At 37.0% G+C, this 22,461-nt stretch overlaps 1 protein-coding gene across 1 annotated transcript in view; it reads right to left on the reverse strand.

Annotated features, from left to right (window-relative positions):
• Window positions 1–11,078: 11,078 nt before the first annotated feature.
• The window catches only part of LOC131043541 (O-fucosyltransferase 35), a 38,609-nt gene continuing 27,226 nt past the window's right edge, over window positions 11,079–22,461 (reverse strand). Inside the window, exons 2-9 of the mRNA XM_057976753.2 lie at window positions 13,974–14,048; window positions 13,587–13,659; window positions 13,410–13,480; window positions 13,170–13,258; window positions 12,948–13,080; window positions 12,608–12,840; window positions 11,982–12,458; window positions 11,079–11,865 (exon numbers count right to left, since the gene is read on the reverse strand). Of these exons, the coding sequence (XP_057832736.2) occupies window positions 11,640–11,865; window positions 11,982–12,458; window positions 12,608–12,840; window positions 12,948–13,080; window positions 13,170–13,258; window positions 13,410–13,480; window positions 13,587–13,659; window positions 13,974–14,048 (1,377 nt within the window). The 3' untranslated portion in view covers window positions 11,079–11,639. The remainder of the gene's footprint in view (window positions 11,866–11,981; window positions 12,459–12,607; window positions 12,841–12,947; window positions 13,081–13,169; window positions 13,259–13,409; window positions 13,481–13,586; window positions 13,660–13,973; window positions 14,049–22,461) is intronic.

The following is a 22,461-nucleotide window of genomic DNA, read 5'->3' on the forward strand; positions in this document are numbered from 1 at the left end:
TCTGGAGAAGTGTGAACTGCTAAGATAGCATCTTTAATGCCAGAATACAGTTCCGGTTTAAGCTTTGTCTGTTCTGGTTAGAAACCCTAAACCCCTTTACCGGAATAACCCTTACAATAAATTCCTCACATACATAATCTCTTTGATATATTTTGCATCACATTTCATTTACATCATCATCCATTACATCTATATCATGTCTATCTCCTTATATCAAAATGATATAATCAAACTGCCTTATATACCCTACACAAATTTATACCTTATGTCGGCTTACAAAGATATATACAATACCAAATTACATGTCGACCAGATAACATAAATGTATAAACATTAAAATCAATTGCCGATGTCGGATCCAAGATATGTCAGCCTCCAATACCGATAACCTTTACTATATCATGTCGACTTGCATTGTCAGTGACCAAAGAAATCTTCTGACCCGCTGGTGCCGGTGCTGGTGTAGAATCTGTGAAGTGTCTGTCGATACACCATAGAATCAAAACATGAAGCCGGAACACAAAATCATGTTGCCATCAATGACAACATAGTGAAACCAACCAATAGAGTGTCAATTGTCAGCAATATGTTGGATTTTCGAATTGAATGGATTACTTTTTTGCTTGCTTTGATTATGTGTTTACCTTGTTTGTGTAAGCAAATTCACAATACCGCAGGTTCTCACTTAGGTGTTGTCATCAGAATCCATAATTTGGATTAGTGGTACTAGAGCAAGTTCGCTCCTGTATGTCATATCACACGCGATCAACATATCAAAGATTGGGGTTGGAAACAATAAATCCTTCATACTACCTTCCTTTGAGACACACATGATCCCAGATGGATAAGTTGCAGACCGACGATGACATTAAAGCGTTGGTTGCAAATGCATTAACAAAACAACGTGAAGAAATGATGGAGCAGTTCAAGCAAATGCTGGAAAGTCGTGGGTCACAAGCAAACCCACCATTCACAGGTTATACACCATTCAAGGTGCAAGTGAATTTCGATATACCCACATTTCAAGGAAAGATTGATGTGGACATTGTTGATAATTGGGTTTCAAAACTAGAAAGATATTTCTCTATCAACCAGTTCTCAGATGAAGAGAAAATAACTCTTCTCAAAGATGAAAATCATTTGAAAGATTTGTGGGAAGCAAAGTTAGCATCCAAGGCAGAAAAAATTGGTAGTACTTTTATTTTTTATCAAAAACCCACATGGGGAGAATTCATGGAGCACGTAAAGGACAAATATTTTCCTATAGATACATATGAACAAAAATATATGCAGTGGCAATTGCTTCAACAGAAAAAGGACCAAACTATTCGGGAATATACTAATATGTTTCATGCTTTAGGAGCAAAGCTTGACATCAAAGATTGTGAGAAGCACCGAGTTCTAAAATATCAAAGTGGGCTCCATAGGTATATCCAAACCGAAATGGAATTCCTGAACATAGAGACTTTACCTAGTGAATAGTGAATATAAATTTGCTACAAAAATTGAGGAGAAATTCAAACAGAAAGGAAGGAGGGATAACTTCACAAATAACAAATTGAAGGGTGAAGGTGGCAAAACTACATGGAAACAAACCTCCAAGGAATCTTCTCCCAATTCACCACTAAAAAAGGCATGGGGTATGAAGAAGGCACAAGAGAACGGTATGTAATGTGAATTCCACAAAATTCCCTCTCATAACACAAAAGATTGCAGAACCATAAAGAGTTTAATGATGGAGACGCATGAGGACAAGGCAGAACCTAAGGTGGTAGAATCTTGCACAGAAGAAAGTCATGAACAAGTCATTGAAGTTGATCCATATGCAACAGTATCTACTACAAAGATATTGCCTCGGGAGGATGAGGAAAGATTGTTCAACTCATAGATGTGGGTTGGAGGAAAAGCCTTGCACTTTATTGTTGATAGTGGAAGTCAAACGAAACTAATATCAGCAGAGACTATGAAGAGATTGAATCTGAAAACAACAGCACACCTGCAACCCTATTTAATGGGATGGGTAAGTCAAGGGAGAGATATTCAAGTGCACCAGCAGTGTCACCTTTCATACTCTATAAAGCGTTTCAAAGATGAGGTAATATGTGATGTAGCTCCTCTAGATGTTTGTGATGTTCTATTGGGACAACCATATATGTACCAACACCATGGTGTTTATGAGTCTAGACCTCGCAGCATGACAATCAGATTAGGTGAGCAGAAATACCAAATACCAAAGGTAATCCCTGCATACTCTACATCTTTGATTAGTGCTAATCAATGTAGGAGGTTGGTTGCCAGAACGAGAACATTCATATTATAGATGATTCATTCTAAAGAAGAAAGGAAAACAATATATAATTCCCATGCCATCACAAACACCACAACACTATTGAAAAGATCAATGGATCAGATTTTGATAAAATATGAGAATCTGTTTAAGTTACCAACTGGTATACCTTCACACTGCCAAGTAAGACACACTATTGATTTGATACAGGGAACTTCATTACCTAATGAACCAGTCTACCGTAGATCACTATTAGAAAATAATGAAATTAAGAGGCAAATACAAGAATTGATTGAGAAGGCACATATTCATCCAAGTGCATCACCTTGTGGTAGTCCCATTGTTCTGACAAAGAAAAAGGATGGAACTTGGAGACTTTGTATTGACTATAGGGCCTTGAACAAGATTTCAGTCAAAAATAGGTATCCACTTTCCCGGATAGATGACCTTTTGAACCATCTTAGAGGGGCCCGATTCTTCACAAAAATTGATTTGAAATCAGGATACCATCAAGTACCAATTGACTCAGCTGATGTATGGAAGACAACTTTCAAATCTAAATAGGGATCGTTTGAATGACTAGTGATGCCTTTCGGTCTAACAAATGCCCCAACGACATCCATGAGAATGATGAATGATGTACTCAGACCGTTCACTAATTATTTTGTGGTGGTATATCTGGATGACATACTCATCTTCAACAAAACTTGGGAGGAACATTTGCAACATGTGGAAAAAAATCTCTCAACTTTACAAGATCATGGGCTTTATGCAAACAAAGAAAATTGCTCCTTTGGTATGAAGAGTATTAGATACTTAGGGTATGTTATTGACAGTGAGGGTGTCCATGTTGATCCTGAGAAGATACAAGTGATTAAGGATTGGCCATCTCCTAGAAATCTCACAGAGTTACAAATTTTGCTCAGGTTGGCAAATTTTTATCGCAGATTTGTGTTGGGGTTTTTCCATTTGTCTTGGCCTTTAAATCAGTCATTGTAGGGGGAACACAAACAAAGTTCAAATGGACAAGTGCTCAACAAAAAGCATTCGAGGAGTTAAAACGAAGGTTATGTTCTGCACTAGTTTTATCTCTTCCTGACCTACAACAGTCATTTGAAATACAAACTGATGCATCAGAATATGCCCTAGGAGCAGTCCTCATGCATCATGGTCACCCAGTTGCATATCATAGTGAGACTTTTTCTGATATAGTGCGTTGGTATGCCACTTACGAAAAGGAACTGTATGTTATCGTTCAAGCTTGTAAGCAGTGGAAACATTATATTTTGGGTAAGGAGACTGTCATCCACACAGACCACAAACCTCTTCAATTTTTGCAAACACAAGGGAAGTTGCAGAATGATCGACATCAACGATGGTCAGCCTATCTTCAACAATTTCATCTCAATAACAAAGTAGCAGACTGTTTGAGCAGGCCTCCGATTGCATCTATAAGTATGGTATTGGACTTATGTGGTCATCAAACTGAAGTCTAGGCTCGCTTGTATGAGAATGATGTTGAGTTTGCAGATGTTTATAATCAATTGGTGAAAGGAAATCAAGTGAATGACTTCTATTTGCAAGATTGAATGCTTTGTCACCTTGTCCAAATCTGCGTGCCCGATGCAGAACGCAAAAAGATGATATGGGAAGCTCACTATAATAAGGTTGTTGATCATTTTGGCATAGGTAAGACTACTGCTATACTTCAGAGGTATTTTTATTGGCCAAAGTTAAGAAATGATGTCATTTCATATATTCAAGCTTGTATTGCATGTGCTATTGCGAACCCTTCCAATCATAAACTTGGACTATATTCACCACTTTTTGTTCTTGAAAAACCTTGGCATTCAGTTTCTATGGACTTTATGTCTGGTCTTCCTACCACCAAAAGAGGCCACGATTGTGTGTATGTTGTGGTAGATAGGTTCTCAAAAATGGCAGTAATAGTGGCTTGTAAAAAGACAATTTCTGCAGAGGACACTACCAAGCTTTTCTTTGAACACATTTGGGTTCATTTTGGTCTGCCGAATACCATTATTTTAGATAGAGACAGGAGGTTTCTTAGTAAGTTCTTATCTACATTATGGGAGAAGATGGACACATAATTAACAAAGTCTATTGCCTTCCATCCTCAAATAGATGGCCAAACAGAGATAGTGAATCGGATGATCATTCACATCCTACGCTTGTATCACTCAAAACATCCCCGCACATGGGATGAAAGTCTTCCATATGTTCAACATAGCTACAATAGGGCAATTCACAGTTCGACTGGTCACAACCCATTTGAGGTTTGTCTTGGTTATCAACCACTTGCACCCATGGATGTTGCCATACCACTTATTCAACCTGATTTGATTTCTACATGTTAGTAAAGAGGAAGATAAGGCAACACAGTTCATTGATAGAATTCATCATCTGCAACAACAAGTTCATGAAATCTTGGAGCATACCAATAAGAAATATAAGGAGAGACATGATGAGCATCATACTCCTCATAATTTTCAAGTCGGGGACAAGGTGTGGTTGCATATCCAAAAGGAACGATTGCAGGGTGCCAATAGGAAGCTTCGTCCTATGTGTTATGGGCCATACACAATCATCAAGCAAGTTGGTGATAATGCTTTTGAGCTCAATTTACCCCCCTTTCTGGGTCTTCATCCAATATTCAATGTGGAGCTCTTGAAGCCATATTTTCCCCCACTATTAGGTGTTGCAGATGTGGCAGAAACAATTTCCACTACAAAATTGAATCCAGATGAAGCTTCTCCATTCCAATGTGATCAGATTGTGGACACCATGGTGAAAACTCTTAAAAAACAGCATATCTATCTGTACAAAGTGGTTCGAGCGGGGTAGATTGCTCAAGAAGGAAAGTGGTTTACTCTGGAGCAGCTCCAGCTCCGTTTTCCTCATCTCATCGAGAGTGTTGATGCAATGGGGCCCATTGCTTTTCAAGGGGGAAGTAATGATCAGAAACAAATTTGAAATATCAAAAAAATATTTTCATATTTTTTCTAGTTTTTTCTACATGTTAGTAATTGGGTTTTTTGAAGGCCTTCGAGGTATTTTAAGTCCTTGAAACTTTGGCTAGTCCTTTAGAACGTTGTCGTAGGCAAGTTCTTTCAGGACTTTGCCTTCAACTCTTGGAGACCTTTCCAACGAACTAAATGGCTCGCAATTTCGAGTCTTGAGTAGAAAGCTATGTCTAGTCAAAGTTAGGACAAAATTTGATATAGTTTTTTGAAAATTTCATAGTTTTGGATTTTATTATGTAATAAACAAATATGACTGTTGAGTTTCGATTCTCAAGGGGTTTTGGTGACCCTTGGAATCTCATGAACTATTATATGTTGGTTTTTCGAATTGAATGGATTACTTTTTGGCTTGCTTCAATTTTGTGTTTACCTTGTTTGTGTAAGCAAGTGCACAATATCGCAAGTTCTCACTCAGGTATTGTCATCTGAATCCATAATTCGAATCATGTGTATTATCATTGTCTTTACCATTGCTTTATGATCTTTATCATATACATATCGATCAGTATTTTTCATCCTCTGGTATTGATGACCTTGGTCATTCTTTGATGTCAAAGTGTAATAGTTGTCTTTTATGAACTCGTCATTTATAGACTCCTTATAACTTCCCTATGTTATCGTTGTATCGGTATTTCTCCTTCTATTGAGGCAATTCTTTATAGTTGGTTCTTTCATGAATTTCACTTGTATGCTTAATGACACTTTTCTCCAGTGATGACATTTTGCTTAGTGTCTTGAATATGATCATCATATTCAATGTATATGGCAATACCCATGCCACTCATTGAACATATTGAACGAACTCTTCATAACTTTCATAGTCTCATATGTCATCAATGATAATGATGACAACTCAATTACAATCTTTCAATAATCTCCTTGTTCTTCCTCTGACATTAATGATACCCGACTTTTTTATATATCTAGACATATATCTTGATACCTTAATATATTCTTTCTTCTCCTTGTGACATCCTCACTCTTATTGTTACTTTGGTCAAACTTTTTAGACATTAATGACAACAAGTTCCAATTTCTTAACTAATGACAATCTCATCTTTGACATCAATGACAACATTCTAACACAAGATAATCGGTTGGTTTGTGTTAAAACTCCAGATTGTTATATCACTGTTAAAAAGATAAGTAATTTAAGAAACATGTACTAAACTGAAAATAGGATTATAAGAATAGTTATTTTCTAACTAAAGAGATAGTAATTTGAAATTAAAACTCTTCATAAGATGAGTTTATGAACATGTCATCAATTCTCTCTTGATTTGGAATCTAATTCAATAAACAAGATGATTGTTTCTTTTTGTTGAGTCTGACATTAAACCTCCAATAGTTGTGTTGCATGTGAATTAGTAGTTCAGCAGAGGTTAGGTCCTTGATATTTATATATTTCTGAAAAGGTCGGTTGAGACTGATTTTGTCAATGTGTAAGAGTCCTATTGTGAACCAACTGGTAATACTCTTTGGGTCAGTAGAACCTTGATTTTTATGAGTCTTGAGTTAGATGAACTCTAAAAGAATCAAGTTGAGTAAGGATGGTGAATTCTAACAGAACATTTATGTGCTAGAATATAGAAACCTTGGCCAAGGTGGCACTACTATGAGCACGCAACTGTCAGTTCACATGAACCAGATATGCTTGTTAGTTAGATGGTCATACTAGTTAGGGGGTACTTATAGTGTATAATCAGCTAGCTACATGTAAGTTCTAAACACCAGGCTCAGATGGCAAGATGGCATTAGATCTAGTCCCTAGTCTATACCCTCGTGAAGGGTCGGGTCTCTTTCAGTTGGAAGGGACATGGGAGATTGTCAAGTCTGTGGTTGGGTGGAAAAGACTTTGATGATACTCTCCCTCACCAGACTATGTTGAAGCTTCATTCAAAAGAACTCTAGTTGGAAAAGTTAAAAGATAGTAATCTCTAAACTTTATCGCTTTTCATTAATAGTTAACTTATTAAAAAGTTCTCTCTCATCTTAATGTTTATCATGGTTAGATGTATTAATTCTTGATACTAATTTGAAATATCTTTCTTTCAATTAAAGTAGTTAGCTTTTCATTTAATGTTGAAATCAATTGAAAGTTAGTTAAGATCAGTTTATATAGTTATCTTACATATTCAGCTGAATTTCACTTACTTAGATATTTAGTTTGCTTTCATCTTTGGCCCAAGTTGTTAGGAAGTTTTTATCTCTAGCTTCTTTTGAAATGAATTTTAAACATTTTTTTTGAGTTAGTTTAGTGGTTGTTACAAAATATCTATAGAAACTTGCCAAACCATGATAACTTCTTGCTTCAAACATGCTTATGGGTGATGGCCAATCTACAACTGCCTTGATTTTTTTGGGGTCCTTCTGTAAGCCATCTTCTAAAATAACAAATCCCAAATAAATTTATTCTTTTTTCATAAAGCTACATTTCTTGAAATTGACCCAACATTTTTCTTCTTTCAATCTTTGCATAACAAGTCTCACATGCATAAAATGTTTTCTGTTCTCTTTAGTAAAAACCAAGATATCATCCAAATACACAATGACAAACTTACCAAGGAATGGCTTTAGCACCTCATTCATTAGTCTAATGAATGTACTTGGAGCTATCGTTAAGCCAAATGCCATGACCAACCATTTGTACAATCCATCTTTTTTTGTGAAAGCAATCTTCCACTCATCCCCTTCTCTACTTTTTATTTGATGATATCCACTCTTTAGATCAATTTTGGTGAAGTACTGGGCTCCACTTAGACAATCCATCAAATCATCCATAAGTGGCAATGGAGACCTCTATTTGATTGTTATCTTGTTGATTGCTCTTCAATCCGTACACACACACCATTCCCTATCCTTTTTGGGTGCCAAAATTGTTGGTGTTGCATATGGGCTTAAACTTTCCCTAATCAAACCTTTATCCAACAATTTTTGCATGTATTTGTTTATCTCTTCTTGTTCGATAGGAATCATCCTATAGGTGCCTTGTTTGGAAAACTTGTTCACAATATCAAATTCATACAATGGCTTATACTCCTCATAGGTGGCAATCCATCTGACAATTCCTTTATCAATATATCAGAAAATTCCTCTAATAATTCTTTGATTTCCATTGGAATTTCTTGTTCCTCATTTGTTGTCCCAACTTCCTTTGGGTTAAGAATGAAAACAAAATATGTTCCTTCTTAATCTCCAACAAAAATTATTTTTAGGAAATTATACACACCTTTGCATCACTGTCCACTTCCTCTTGCTTGTCCTTCAATGGACTCAAAATATATGATTTCCCATCATTTATGATTGTTTAGGTATTTTCTCTATCATCATGTACAAATTTTCTATCGTATTGCCATGCTCAACTCAATAGAACGTGACATGCATCCATGGGCATTATATCACACATAATTTCATCTTTGTTATTTTCAATTTGAAAACTAACCAAATAGCGTTCACTTACCAATAGTTGATGACCTCTTTGCAATTTAAAAGCTTTGTAGGGATTATGATGCTTTATCCTCTTCAATTTTAGCTTTTCTACCATATCTTGTGACACTAAATTATCTGTGCTACCACTATTCACAATTGCCTTGCAACATGTCCCACCTAACTTGCACACAATTCAAAACAAATTTTCCTTTGTGTCTGTTCTTGCTCTCTTTCTCTGGGTTCAAAATCACTCTTTCATCATCAACAACTCTCCTTGCTTAGGTTCTTTTGTTTCTTTTGGTGTAGCTACATTGTTTGAGCTATTGTGATGTAATTCCTTACATCATTGGCCTTTCCACTACTTTACTGTACTTAAGGGCATTTGAAGGCTTGATGACTAACCTCTCCACAATCGTACCATGCACCAAGAAATCCTCTTCCTCAAACTTTGCCGAAGTAGCCTCTTCCTTATGAAAAGTCTCCTCTCAAGAAATCTCCCCTTCCTCTTGTACGAGAGATATAATTATTTTGCAATGAGCTTGATTCACCTTCTATTGGCTGCCCTCTTCTGCTATTTGATTGTACTCTACCTCTTGAGAATTTTCCTTTGCCTCTAAAATTACCTTATTACTTCTTAGCCAATTTGTCTTCCACTTTTAGAGCATATTGATATGCTTCTTCAAGTGTCCTCATTCTAACCAAGCTAATCTCAATTCTATCCAGAGGCCATTAAAGTATCTTGACACCTTTTCATCACCTTCAACATGCCCAGCTTGAATACATAGCCTATAAAATTCTTCAATATAGTCCTTACACTCAAACTCTTTTTGCTTCAGATTTTGTAACTTCCTAAACAAGCTGAGGTGATAGTTTGTTGGCAAAAATTTAGCCTTCACCTTCATCACCATTTGATCCCATGACCTTATCTTCTCCTTACTTTTTCTTTGTCTATTTGTTTGTTTGCGATCCCACCACAAGGATGCATGTCCTTTAGCTTTGTACGAGCAAATTTTACCCTGTTTGAGTCTTCTACGCATTTGAAATCAAAGTACTTCTCTATTTCCAAAATCCAATCTATGAGTTCTTTTGGGTTCATATTCTCATGGTAGTTTGGTGGATCCAATCTTGGCTTGCTACATATAATTTTTGATATAACCCACAAAAAATTTCCTTCTTGCTCATTCATCTCATCTTCTGTTCCAATTTTAGGTTCCTCAATTTCATCTTCACTAACATCTTCTACACATACTCCCCTCTGTTGTGTTGTTTCCGTAGCATCCAATCTTCTTGTTATTCAGCACAACTTATATGCAATTTCTCTTGTTCTAAACCCTCTTTCTATGTTCACCATGCCTCCACAAACCCTCTATAGTTGCAAGTCTTCACTTTCTCACTTGCCAACAACAAATTTCTCTAGGGTTTCTTCTTGACATAGCTCATTCTTGCTCTAATACCAATTGGTGTAGCTCGTTGAGGATCAACAATTTTAACAAACTGTCAATCGAAGCAGTAATTTACATAAATTCTTCACCACAAAATTTTATTTTATTGAAACAAAAGTTACAGCTACAACAAAGGAAAATGAACCAAAATACATTACCAAAACCTCAACAAAGTTTAGAAATATATATTATCTTGATTGGGCCAATTCCTTTGCTCTCGCACTCTTATTTCCATCAAATTTCAATGATACTTCACATATTCATCACTAGAAAATTGGACTTTTTAAATTGCTGGGTGTTTTTATAGGTTAGGTGCCTCTATTGCGGCTATTTTCATTTCATTTCCATAAGTTTTTATCCCTCTCTCTTTTCATTTTATTCTTGTGCTGGGCATTGGACTTCTCCCTCTATTTTTGGCACTTCAACTCTGCCATAAATGAATTCCGTAACTCCCTTCTTGGTGGCTGCAAATATCCCAGTAGGCATCCTGTTTTTGGCGCAGGTTTCGATTACACAGTAGTGGATTCTTTTTCTCAATTTGGGTGACCCATTCATGATTCACTTTAAATCAATTTCAGTTGCAAATTATTTAGGAATCCTTCAATTACTAAAATTGACCCTCTAGCGGAGTATGAAAGGAATTTATAAAAATTGATTGAATGAAATTAGCAATATATGCCAAAAATTGTCCTAAAATTTGATTTTTTTTTTGCATAAACATTCACCTGGAAGTAGATTTTCACCTAAAAACTGACCAGATTACGTAGAATGACCTCATGATACTCCCCTCAAAGCCATTTTTATCGAGCTTTAGAAAAATTTAAAATTATTATTTTCCAAAAACAAAAAAATTAAATCTCTTAATGGGAAAATATTCCAGTCATAAAAACTTGGCAGACTGAATGAATGAAGTTATAAATGCCTCTACAGAGTGATTTGACACTAGCCATCACTGATCTTTATAATTAATTATTTTCATGATTTCCCAGTTGAGCTTGTGAAACTGTGACTAGGCAAAAATGTCACAAAACAAAACCTGAGTCGACGAAAGACTTCTACACCAACTAGAGACTAAAACAACCTTCTGCACCAAGACAAAATAATAATGATCACGAAAAAATATTGGGATGCAGGATTGCCTGTGGATCTGAATGCTCCTGCTTTAAAAGTCATAACAATCCACCACAATCATTGGTGCCAAATAATGGATAGGCATCAGATTCAGAAGAAACTAAATTGGCTGGTGTTTCTGTGTTGGTACAAATAATAGTTGAGCAGAAAAGATCTCGGTACTTTCCAGTCACAGCTAAGTTGCAGAGAATTTTGTTGTGTTAGGAGAAGTAACTTAGTGGAGGTACAAAATACTTCAGTTTCCTCCTATTAGCTTGTATTAGATTACAAAAGAACTCAAGATTCTTCTGCTTTGTAAGATGTACAAGCTTAGCTTCCATCTGTAAATAGTCTTTGCTTACTGTGATGCTTCTCACATATACAACCTGGTAAGGGGTTTGCGTAGAAATATTCCTCAAATTTTGGTAAATCACCAGCTTCTCTTTGATAAGGAGACCCGTCTCGATCAGAGTGTAGTTTTTTCATTTTTGATGCAAATTTCTTCCATGAAATTTGACCTTGATCTAAGTTATCTATCAGCTTCACCAGATTTTGCCTGTAATAAATTCCTACTTGTAAATCTTATTGCAAGTCAAGATTTCACCATGTGGAACATAAAGAATACACGAGAATAGGAAAAATATAGATATATTTAGAATATTAATTGGTTACCTGTCCGGATTGATGGTTTTCCTGAAACCTTCAAAACGCCTATGCCCTTGCACTGCTTTTGCCATGTTACCATCATAAGTATAAACAAAAATATCGCTTTTTATAGCCACTATATAATCCAATGCAGCAAGCCTGTTCTGATAGTTTTTAAAAGGTTCCAGCTCCTCTTCTGTAGCTAATGTTGAGTGGGTAAATATATTTGGAAATTCATCATATAGAGGCTTCATGCTATCAGTTCCATAAGCTTCCCCTGCTACAATATAAATATTTGTATTGGATGGAAATCCTAAGGCCTTCAACAGAAGAGAAGTCTCACGGGGAGTCATAGGACAACCACCTTGCCTTCTTTTCTCCTCACCGTCAATATCTTTCTCCTTCCAGTGATCTACTGCATATCTCATTTTCTGCAGCTCCTTAGCTTCTTCTAATGTCAAGTTGTGTGAACAGCCGGTGAATGCCAACATATCCTTCTCAAATCTATACTATTCCCAAAAGCAAATAAGTAAACATATAATTAGTAAATGTTCCAAAACCACTGTTCACCGGTTTACACCACTGACCTAATAGTAAATGTGCACAACACTGTTCACAAGTTTACAGGCATATCTGATCCACTTGCAACTTACCTTAAATGAAGTGCAATGTACGGATTCTCACTCTTGTGCATCCTAGATACCAAGGTATTCCCAAGTTCCTCAATGGATGATGTATATCTTAGTGCTTGAAAGTTTGCACGGCACCTCAACTTTTGAATGGAACTGGGAAGACCATTATTGGCAAGTCGAGAGTCCGTATGAGTGAAGTATAGAACCTTATGGTGCTTCAGTAAGGGAAGTATTTCTGTCTTATAATAAGAGATCTGCATCATATAATAGATTTACAACAAACTGTGTTGATCAATGACAACCACTAGTGATGTGTTTATTTGCTGAGCAACTTTGAAAGAAATCAACTGAAAAGACTGACCTTTGACCAGGATATAGGAGCTTTTTTCAAAGGCTCGACATTTGCATAAGAAGGTAGTAGGGACTCTACTATATTGATATCATCCTCCAAAGTTCTAATGAAGTGTTGCCAGTCAAAGAGATCCTTAAAGTCACTGAAACCAAAATAGCAACGTAAGAGCATTACAAAAATTAAAAAAAGAGCTTAAATAACCTGACAGATCAAATTTTAGGACCGACAAACCTTGGATCATTCCAGAAAGATGTATGGTCCAAAGAGGGGAGAACAAGAGTTACATTCAAGATTCTTGCCACAGCAACCATGTCACATATCTGCATTGTTCAATCCAACAAAATAAAAATGGCTCCTTTGGTTCTGACTCAAGAACATCTGACTTAATAAAGGATGATGTTAGATCTCAAAAACTGATGAACTGACAAATCAATGATACTCACAAGACCGGGTAACTAAGAGAGAGCATACCCCAGTTCGCATTTGATTCAAACCACCATTAGCATTGACTAGAAGGTAACCGTTTGTCTCTAACCCAGGCTCTGCAAAGAAGAAATATTATATTAATAACATAAATCACAATTACCAGAGAGCTAAATTGGCATGACAGAAAGATGCAATTTGGAAGCAATAACAGTTGCAACTTACTTGTATAAGTTTTCGAATGATGAATGCATTGCTCAAATCTATTGCTATTTGGCTTCAACCAGATAGCAGGATTCTGAAAGAGAGCGAAAAAACTAGTTAATAATCAATTTATTACTAGGTAGCTTTTACAAACGATCTAGCCTCCACCGAATTAACCTCCCAACATCCATCAAACATTTTGATTGCAGCTGCAAGTGGACCAAGCTGTCTATATGTGACGCTAATTGATCAGAAAACATCATTTAACAAATCTAAATAAGATAGACCAGATTCCCAGTACTAAATGATGATTTTGCCATTTATGTACCCGTAATTCCCCTATTTTGTTGACTTGAGTTGTAATTGATCTAATGGTTCAGTCAAAACAGATTGGCTGCTGTCCCATACCTCTAAAATCCGTTGAGCCTTCTTCTGCTTGGAATTTGTGAATGTTTGTAGAACTATTGAATTATGAAAAAGTTCCTGGTAATCCAACCAATGGCATTAATAATAATTGATAGAGAATAAAGATAACAAAAACTCTGAATACCTTAAATATTTTAATACAGGAGATAAAACAGAGTATAAATAGATCCATTCCAATGCAGTAGTTAAGCTTGTAACTTTAAGAAATGGCAAAAAAGAAATTTGATTGCATTCCTTGCCAGAAAATCCATCATAAAAATCTCCCACAAAATGTACAGAAAAGGCATGCCATGTGTTTGCCACAAAACATTAGTATTGTAAGCTTTATCTGGATTGATTAAGGTTAAGTATGTGAAATTTCTTATAAAACTAATAATGCCCACAATACTCAACTGGGGATTTGCTGGTTGGCTCTAAACACCCATATTCCATCTGTTGTGTTTTTTCATAATCTCTACGCAGGAGGCATAATCATGAATTCTGTAATCAGTTTGAAGCATTATCAGTGGCAATATTTCACTGCTCGGCCAATTTTTAAATTTGTAGAAATTGGATTTGTATTGTACAACATAGAATTACCGTTATACCTCTGGCGGTTATGTTCACTCAACTCATTCTGCAGATTTAAAAGATGTTTGATGCAGCAAATACAATTTCAAACCAGACTACTAATACAGAAAAGATAATTGGGATAATATAATGATAATCTACTGAATAAAGGACACAATGGAATTAAGAAAGTAAAACCAGCTATCATGTACATTTGCAAAATTTGAAAGACAGTTTACAGTTTAATACATGAAATATCTAAAGGGTAAACAAAAGCCTTCTAAATATTTGCACTTATATACTTGGGTTCCTATAATGTAAAATACCTAAGTTGCCGGTTCGGGTTTGAAGAACCGGTATGCCGGTACGGCAAAATTTTGAAAAGGGGTTTGGGTTCATTAGTACAAAAACATGTAAATTTTATATAAATATATATAGGCTTATAGCCTATAAGCATGAATTAAGATTAGCATGTCCATCGCATCATATAAACAACAAAAGCAACATAAACCTGTAATCATAGCATCACGATCATACCATAACAGCATCATTTACATCAAGTTTAATATCAAAAAGACAAAATATTCAAGTATCATTGTTTCAACTTTCAACAATTTAAAGTTTAATCATCAAATGGATTCTCTAATTCATCATCCTCATTCTCCTCCTCGTCATTGACATTAGATGAACCAATGCCAATGCCACTTACACTTGCACTTGCACTATAAGTTTGCTCGCTATCTAAGTTATCAAATGCAACAAGCTGAGAAGTGAAAGCATCCAAATCAGTATGCTCTGGCTCATCAAATGGATTCTCTAATTCATCATCCTCATTCTCCTCCTCATCATTGACATTAGATGAACCAATGCCAATGCCACTTACACTTGCACTTGCACTATCAATATGCTTGCTATCTGAGTATATCCCACATCTTCGTTTCCCCTTTCTTGTAGTCATGTTGCTTGTGTGAAATGAGCCAATTTAATGTTTTAAAACTCACTTTTAGGGTTATATTTTAATTTTTTTATGTGGTGGATTTTTAAAAAAATTAAATTTTGCAAAAAAAGCACTATTTTTGGGCCATCAGACCCTCAGGTTCGACCTGGGTCCTCTTGGGTTCGACCTGGTCCGAACTAGGCCTGTGAATCACAGACCCTATCCAAACCACAAGCGGATCGGACCAGGACCCTGAACCAGGACCAGGACCGGATCGGACCAGTACCAGGGGTTTAGGGGGCCGAACCCGGTAACCTAGTAAAATACAAAGACAATGAATTTAATACATTGAAATGCCTTGCTCTATATGCCAATACTTTCAAATTTGTTAAATTAGCTTGTAAATAGAGCCCTTATTTTGGGAAAAAGATCTACATGAAATAGGATTTTCCAGGGCTAGTTCTATGAGAGCAGATGCTTTCCGTACAGAACCCAATCTAATTGCATCAGAAGTGTGCCTCTGAATAGGAATTAGAATAATGGTATCAGTGTAATGAACGTGAGTTCTCTTAACTAACTAGGTACTTGTTGTGACGTATTCACACATCGCCCCATTGCAAATGGGGACCCCTACTTTTTGCTTTCTGGGGTTTGTTTTTCTAGGGTTTTTAGAGGTTTGTTTGTTAGCCTTTGCTTTTTGAGTGTCGCCAGGGGGATCACTGGATAGCAGGCTTTGCTTGAGCCGGGGTTAGTCCACGAGGCCCCCAGAATTAGGGTTTCTTTGAGAGTCTTCCTTAGGGCCTAGTTTTGCTCTTGTTGCTAATTGTGTCTTGCTTGGTGAGTGAGTATCATTCTTCAAGGTCCAAGACTAGGTCAAGTTGATGAGTGATGAAGTCTGGAATGTCCTGATCCTAAAATTTGGTTGTCTAGAATGTCTTGATCCTGAAATTTGGTCTAGAATGTCCTGATCCTGAAATTTGGTTGTCTAGAATGTCCTGATCCTGAAATTTGACTAAGTCTGGAAAACTGAAGAATCCTCCAAAAACTAGATTTTGCAATATAACTCCTGGAGGTTCGAAACCACTCTCAAACATCCTAACGGTATATATGGAATATAACTTAAAGTATAAAAAAGAAGAAAGATATAAGGAAATGTCACTTATACTTAAATGTTATCTTCCATAAAATGATCCTGACGGAGAGACCAAAATGTCAAATTTCGCTCCTGACCCTTCCAAAGGGTCCAAAGCAAATTTCGCTCTTGACCCTTCCAAAGGGTCCAAAGCAAATTTCGCTCTTGACCCTTCCAAAGGGTCCAAAGCGAAATTCTTGAAAACCTCATTTTCTCCCTTGTTTAGACCAACGTTCTAGTTTTGAGGTGATGGGATGTGAAAATGTGAAGGATTTTGGCCAAAATTAAGAATTTCGCTCCTGACCCTTCCAAAGGCTCCAAAGCGAAATTTTTGAAAACACTCATTTTTCCTTTAGCAAGAGTCAAGACCAAGGTGGAGATGCATGAGGAAGGATCTATGTTTGCCTCCCAAAGAGGATGAGAGTAGGAAAAGTCAAGGATCCAACCCAAAACATGATTTTCGCTCCTGAACCTTCCAAAGGTCCAGAGCGAAAATCTTTGTAGCTCTCATTTCCTTCCCAATTTTGGCTAAGTGTTGGTTTCTAGGGCATGTTTGAGGATGAATTGGTATGTTCTTGCCTTGAGATGGAATTGGTTGATTTTGAAGAGCAAGATTTTGGCCTAAAGGGGAATTTCGCTCCTGACCCTTCGAAAGGGTCCAGAGCGAAATTCATCATAAACTTCATTTGCTACCTTGTTTGAGCTTGAAACCTTGTCCTTAGGTGGAAAATGATCTAAGTTTGCTTCGTGATGTGGTTTGAAGTTGGAAAAGTGAGTGATCAAGCCTAGAATGAAGGGTCCAGAGCGAAAATCCTCTTAAAGCTCATTTCCTCCCTAATTTGACTAAATTTTGATTTGCAGGGTATCTTGAAAGGAAGGATGGATATCTTGTAGCCTTTGGAAATGTTTGGAAGCATTGAAATGTGAAGGATTTTGGACCAAAAGATGAATTTCGAGCTCATTTCCTCCCTAGTTTGACTAAATTTTGATTTGCAGGGTATCTTGAAAGGAAGGATGGACATCTTGTAGCCTTTGGAAATGATTGGAAGCATTGAAATGTGAAGGATTTTGGACCAAAAGATGAATGTCGCTCCTAACCCTTCCAAAGGGTCCAGAGTGAAATTCCTAAAAACACTTATTTTTCATTGGAGGAGGTCAAATCCTTGGTTTCTTATGGTGTGGATGGAAGCGAGATAGCATGCCTTTGCCACTTGAGGTTGTTTTGAATTGGAGAAATGAATAATTTAGCCCAAATCTTGATTTTCGCTCCTGACCCTTCCAAAGGGTCCAAAGCGAAAATCTCCCTAGAATGCATTTCCTCCTTTATTTGGCGAAAATTTGATGTCCAAGGCATGATGAGAAGGAGAATGAACATGACCTTGCCTTTGAGAGTGTTTGGTAGCTATGAAAATGAAGGATTTTAGCCAAGAAAGGAAATTTCGATCCTGACCCTTCCAAAGGGTCCAGAGCGAAATTCCTTACAAGCCTACTTTTTGACCTTTCTTAGGCTTAAAACCTTGTTCCTAGGGCGAAGAAAGATGAGATTCTACCTTGCAATGAAGTTTCAAGTTGAGAGAATGATGATTTTTGGTCAAAGATGAGATTTTCACTCCTGACCCTTCCAAAGGGTCCAGAGCGAATTTTCGCAAAACCTATCTTTTCCCTCAAATTTATGCCAAGTCTAGTGTGGGTCAAGATTAGAGGTGTCTTTAGGCATGTCCTTGAATTGCCAATGATTATCAAGTTTGGAGGAATTGAGCCAAATGATGAAAATCGCTCCTGACCCTTCCAAAGGGTCCAGGGCGAAAATTCTTCAACCACCTATTTCCCCTTGCAAAATCATGTCAAACTTGGGTTGGATGTGAGAGGAGAACTGTTTTCTAGCCTTTTGAGGTGAATTCAACTTGAAATGATGGAGGAATAAGCCTAAATTAAGAAATTCGCTCCTGACCCTTCCAAAGGGTCCAGAGCGAATTTTCTCTAAATCACCTTTTTTCCCAATTTTATGCCAAGCCAAGTGTTGACTAGGGCAAGTTTTGATGGGAGAGGTCCTCAGGAATGACTTTGACTTAGCAATGATTATCAAACTTGAAGGAATTGAGCCAAAAAGTGATTTTCGCTCCTGACCCTTCCAAAGGGTCTAGAGCAAAAATCTTAAAACCACCTATTTTCCTTGCAAGTCTAGTCAAACGTTAGGTTTTCATGGCTTGGATGGGTGCGAGGAGACATGTTCTTGCCTTTTGAAGTTAATTGGTGTTGAAAAATGATGGAAATTAGCCCAAACCAGGGATTTCGCTCCTGACCCTTCCAAAGGGTCTGGAGCGAAAATCTTAGGATCACCTACTTTCTTTGCAAGACAAGTTAAAATTTTGATTTTTATGGCCTAGATAGGAGTGAGGCAATGTGTCCTTAGTCTTGGAGGTGAATTGGAGTTGAAAGAATGAGGAAATAAGCCTAAAACAAGATTTTCGCTCCTGACCCTTCCAAAGGGTCCAGAGCAAAAATCCTAAAACCCATCATTTTCTCCAAAATTTGTGCCAAGCTAGCTAAGCCTAGACCTAGGTAAGATAAGCCTTAAGATTGCCCTTGAATGGATTTTGGTCACCAAAAATGTAGATTTTGAGCTAAAACAAGGATTTCGCTCCTGACCCTTCCAAAGGGTCCAGAGCGAAATCCTAGATAGGTCTTGTCCCTGGCCATGATTTTGAGCGAATTTTCCCTTTTAGGCCTTCCGAGGATCAAGCAAATGTTGTCAAGTTGAAAGATAGATCCAATTGAGGGAGTCAAGGGGAGACAGAGTGAGAAGAATGGAATTGAGTGAGGGAAGACAAGCTAGGAATGAATTTCGCTCCTGACCCTTCCAAAGGGTCCAAAGCGAAATTCTTCAAATCAACTATTTTTCCCTTGTGTGAGGCCAAGACTTTGATTCTTAGGGCGTGGTTGAGGATGGAAGGATGTTATTTAGCCTTGCAAGATAGATTGGAGTGAAGAAGATGAAGGATCAAGCTTAAAACTTGAATTTTGCTCCTGACCCTTCAAAAGGGTCCAGAGCGAAAAACACTAAAACCATCCTTTTCTTTAAATTTTGTGCTAAGTCAGGCCTGGACTAGGGTGAGAAAAACTATTTGGAATGCCTTGGAAAGATGTTTGACCTTCAAAATTGTGAATTTTGAGCTAAAATGAGAATTCGCTCTTGACCCTTCCAAAGGGTCGAGAGCGAAATTCTAGATAGGTCCTGTCCCTGGGGAGAACCTTGAGTAAACTTCATTTTGATGTCTTCTTGTTGATGGTTTAAAGGTATAAAATGCTATGTTAGAATAAATATATTTTGTGTCCTTAATCATCTTATGGTTTGTCTTGCAGATGAAAGAAGACCAGGCCAAGACAAGGACGACCTTCTCCAGTCCAGCATCATCAGGGACGACATCTTCCAATCCAGCATTCCAAGGAAAGGTACATCATCCATCCTGCACATCAAAGACAAAGGAGGTTAGAGCGAGGGTTCGTTGGAGAAGCAGATAGTTTCAGAAGAGTTAACTAAAGTTAGCTTCTCAGCATCACCAAATTGAACATCAATCAAGTGTCGGACAAGGTGGTGTCCCAGTCATCACTCCTCCATGTCGGATTGGTCCACCCTAGCGTGTCCAGATTCAATGTACCTAGCTCATCAAAATGGCACAAACTTCGATGTACCTACCCTGGTTATCCATTGGTCGATTATTCCAGAGAAGACATGTGTCCAAATAATGCAATTATTTCATTGGTCAGAATTGAGTTTGTTGTAACAAACCCTAATTAGGGTTTTCATTGTAAAATCTCGGCCATTGATCTCAATTTGATCTTAGCCATTGAATTGTATTAAGGGCACTATATAAGCCCTGGTTCCTCATTTTGTAAAGGCTAATAATAGGGAGTCAGTAGTTAGAAGGTGAATAGTTAGAAATAGTGAATAGTCAGTTGATAGAATAGCAATTAGAGTAGAATAGCAATTAGAGTAGAATAGAAAGAGATGGCAAAGATTGTTGCCAAGATGTTGTTGTAAAAGACTTGTAAACTTCATTGAAGAAATGGTGAAATCTATGGGTCGATTCAACAATTTGCATGGTCTCTATACTTCTCAGATTTGATTTCATGTTATTAGATGAGTGGAAGAAATGTGTTTGATTGGTGGTGAAATTTGTATATCCATACTACTAGCAGTTTGTTGATTGCAGACTTGCCTTGTGTAGTCAACTGGAATCATTCAGATTGAGCTTAACTTCAATTGTCGCTTCTTCATTGACATGCATCAGCCTGATGGTGTCTATGCCTGTAGTGATGATTTGAACATCATAAAGCTTTCCTCCGAAGATCGCACTAACCTTGTGGAGATGGTCCTGGGATGTCAAAACAAGACTTAAAATTTCATCAAAGGTCATTCATTGCTCTTACATTCTTAGTGTCAGAATTAGATCCTTTCCTCGCCCTCATCCTTTTCTCTTTTTTTCAAAATCTAGGCTAGTGAAATCCTGTGTTCCAGTAATATTCAAAGCAAATCAGACGTTTAGGTCGTCAAGTGTAAGTCCCCTTGTGATTCCAGCAAAATCACATCATACCACAGAGAGCTTATCCACACGTAGAGATCCTACATAACAGAACCTTGGAGTTACTCCGACTGATCCTTCAGCGAGATCTTCAGCAGTCGGGAACTTTGTTCAAGAGAGGATAAGATACTTCGGTATTTTATTCTGTGTTCGCATGTGCATGAAAAACACATCAACAGTACTTCAGTCAGATTTATATGATCCTTTCATTTAACTTCGTATTTCTTTAGACTTTTTGTTTCCTTTCTGTAATATACAAACACAATGAATTTAAAGCATTGAAATGCCTTGCTGTGTTTGCCAAGACTTTCAAATTTGTCAAATTACTTGGTAAATGTTGAAATCCGATAGCTAGAATCGGATTATAAGTGCAAATTAAATAAACATATATATGAGCAAATTACCTCCATTGGGCTGGGCCCAAAATTGTATTAATGTAACTTGTAAAAGCATCTAAATCGGGCCTCATTAAGTGCTAAAGGCTACATATAACGTGTTTGTAATCTGGACTCAAATTGGGCACTAAAGTGAAATATGAATGTAATTTAAAATAGAGTCTTAGCCGACTTGGAGAAAAATGTAAAGATAAATCTTGTATATAAGAAGATTCATCTTAGTTTCAAATCATTCAATTCAAGCAAAACAATCTTCTTCATTCTAGCGAATTCTGATTGAAGCAACTCAGCAACATTCAGCGACATTATTAGCTCTCCAAAGTTCAGCGAATTGGTCTTCAAGGTTAGCGAATTGATCCTCAAGCCTAGCGAAGTGGTTAACAAGCTTAGCGAAGTCATCTCCAAGCTTTCGCTGCCATATCCAGTATGTTGGTTGATCTTCAGAAATCTGTAACAGCAACATTACTTGGCGAATTTGTTCCAGCACTTCAGCAATCTGACTTGGTTGAATTATGCCCTAGTTGGTTGACTAAATCAAATAAGTGATGCTTGTAATTTTGCTCATATATAAAGATTTATCTGGATCTTTGATGCTGGGTTTTTCCTCCAAGAGGGAGGTTTTCCCAAGGTATCTTTGGTGATCTTTGTGTTATGCGTATGTTCATTTCATTTACTTTTTGTTAATTAATTAAATCTGATCACTAAATTAACATGGTATGAGAGCTTGGTTCGTAAATAGTTGTGATCAGATTTGTTAATTTATTTGTTTTTCAGTCTAACCTACTGTTCAAAGTTTAGACCGCATGGCTTCCTCTCTTAGGGCTGAAGAAAGGTTGGAAGGCTCTGCAAATTACACCTCTTGGAAAGTCAGAAT

This window comes from Cryptomeria japonica, chromosome 2, assembly GCF_030272615.1.
Source record: "Cryptomeria japonica chromosome 2, Sugi_1.0, whole genome shotgun sequence".
In the NCBI taxonomy this organism is placed as follows: domain Eukaryota; kingdom Viridiplantae; phylum Streptophyta; class Pinopsida; order Cupressales; family Cupressaceae; genus Cryptomeria; species Cryptomeria japonica.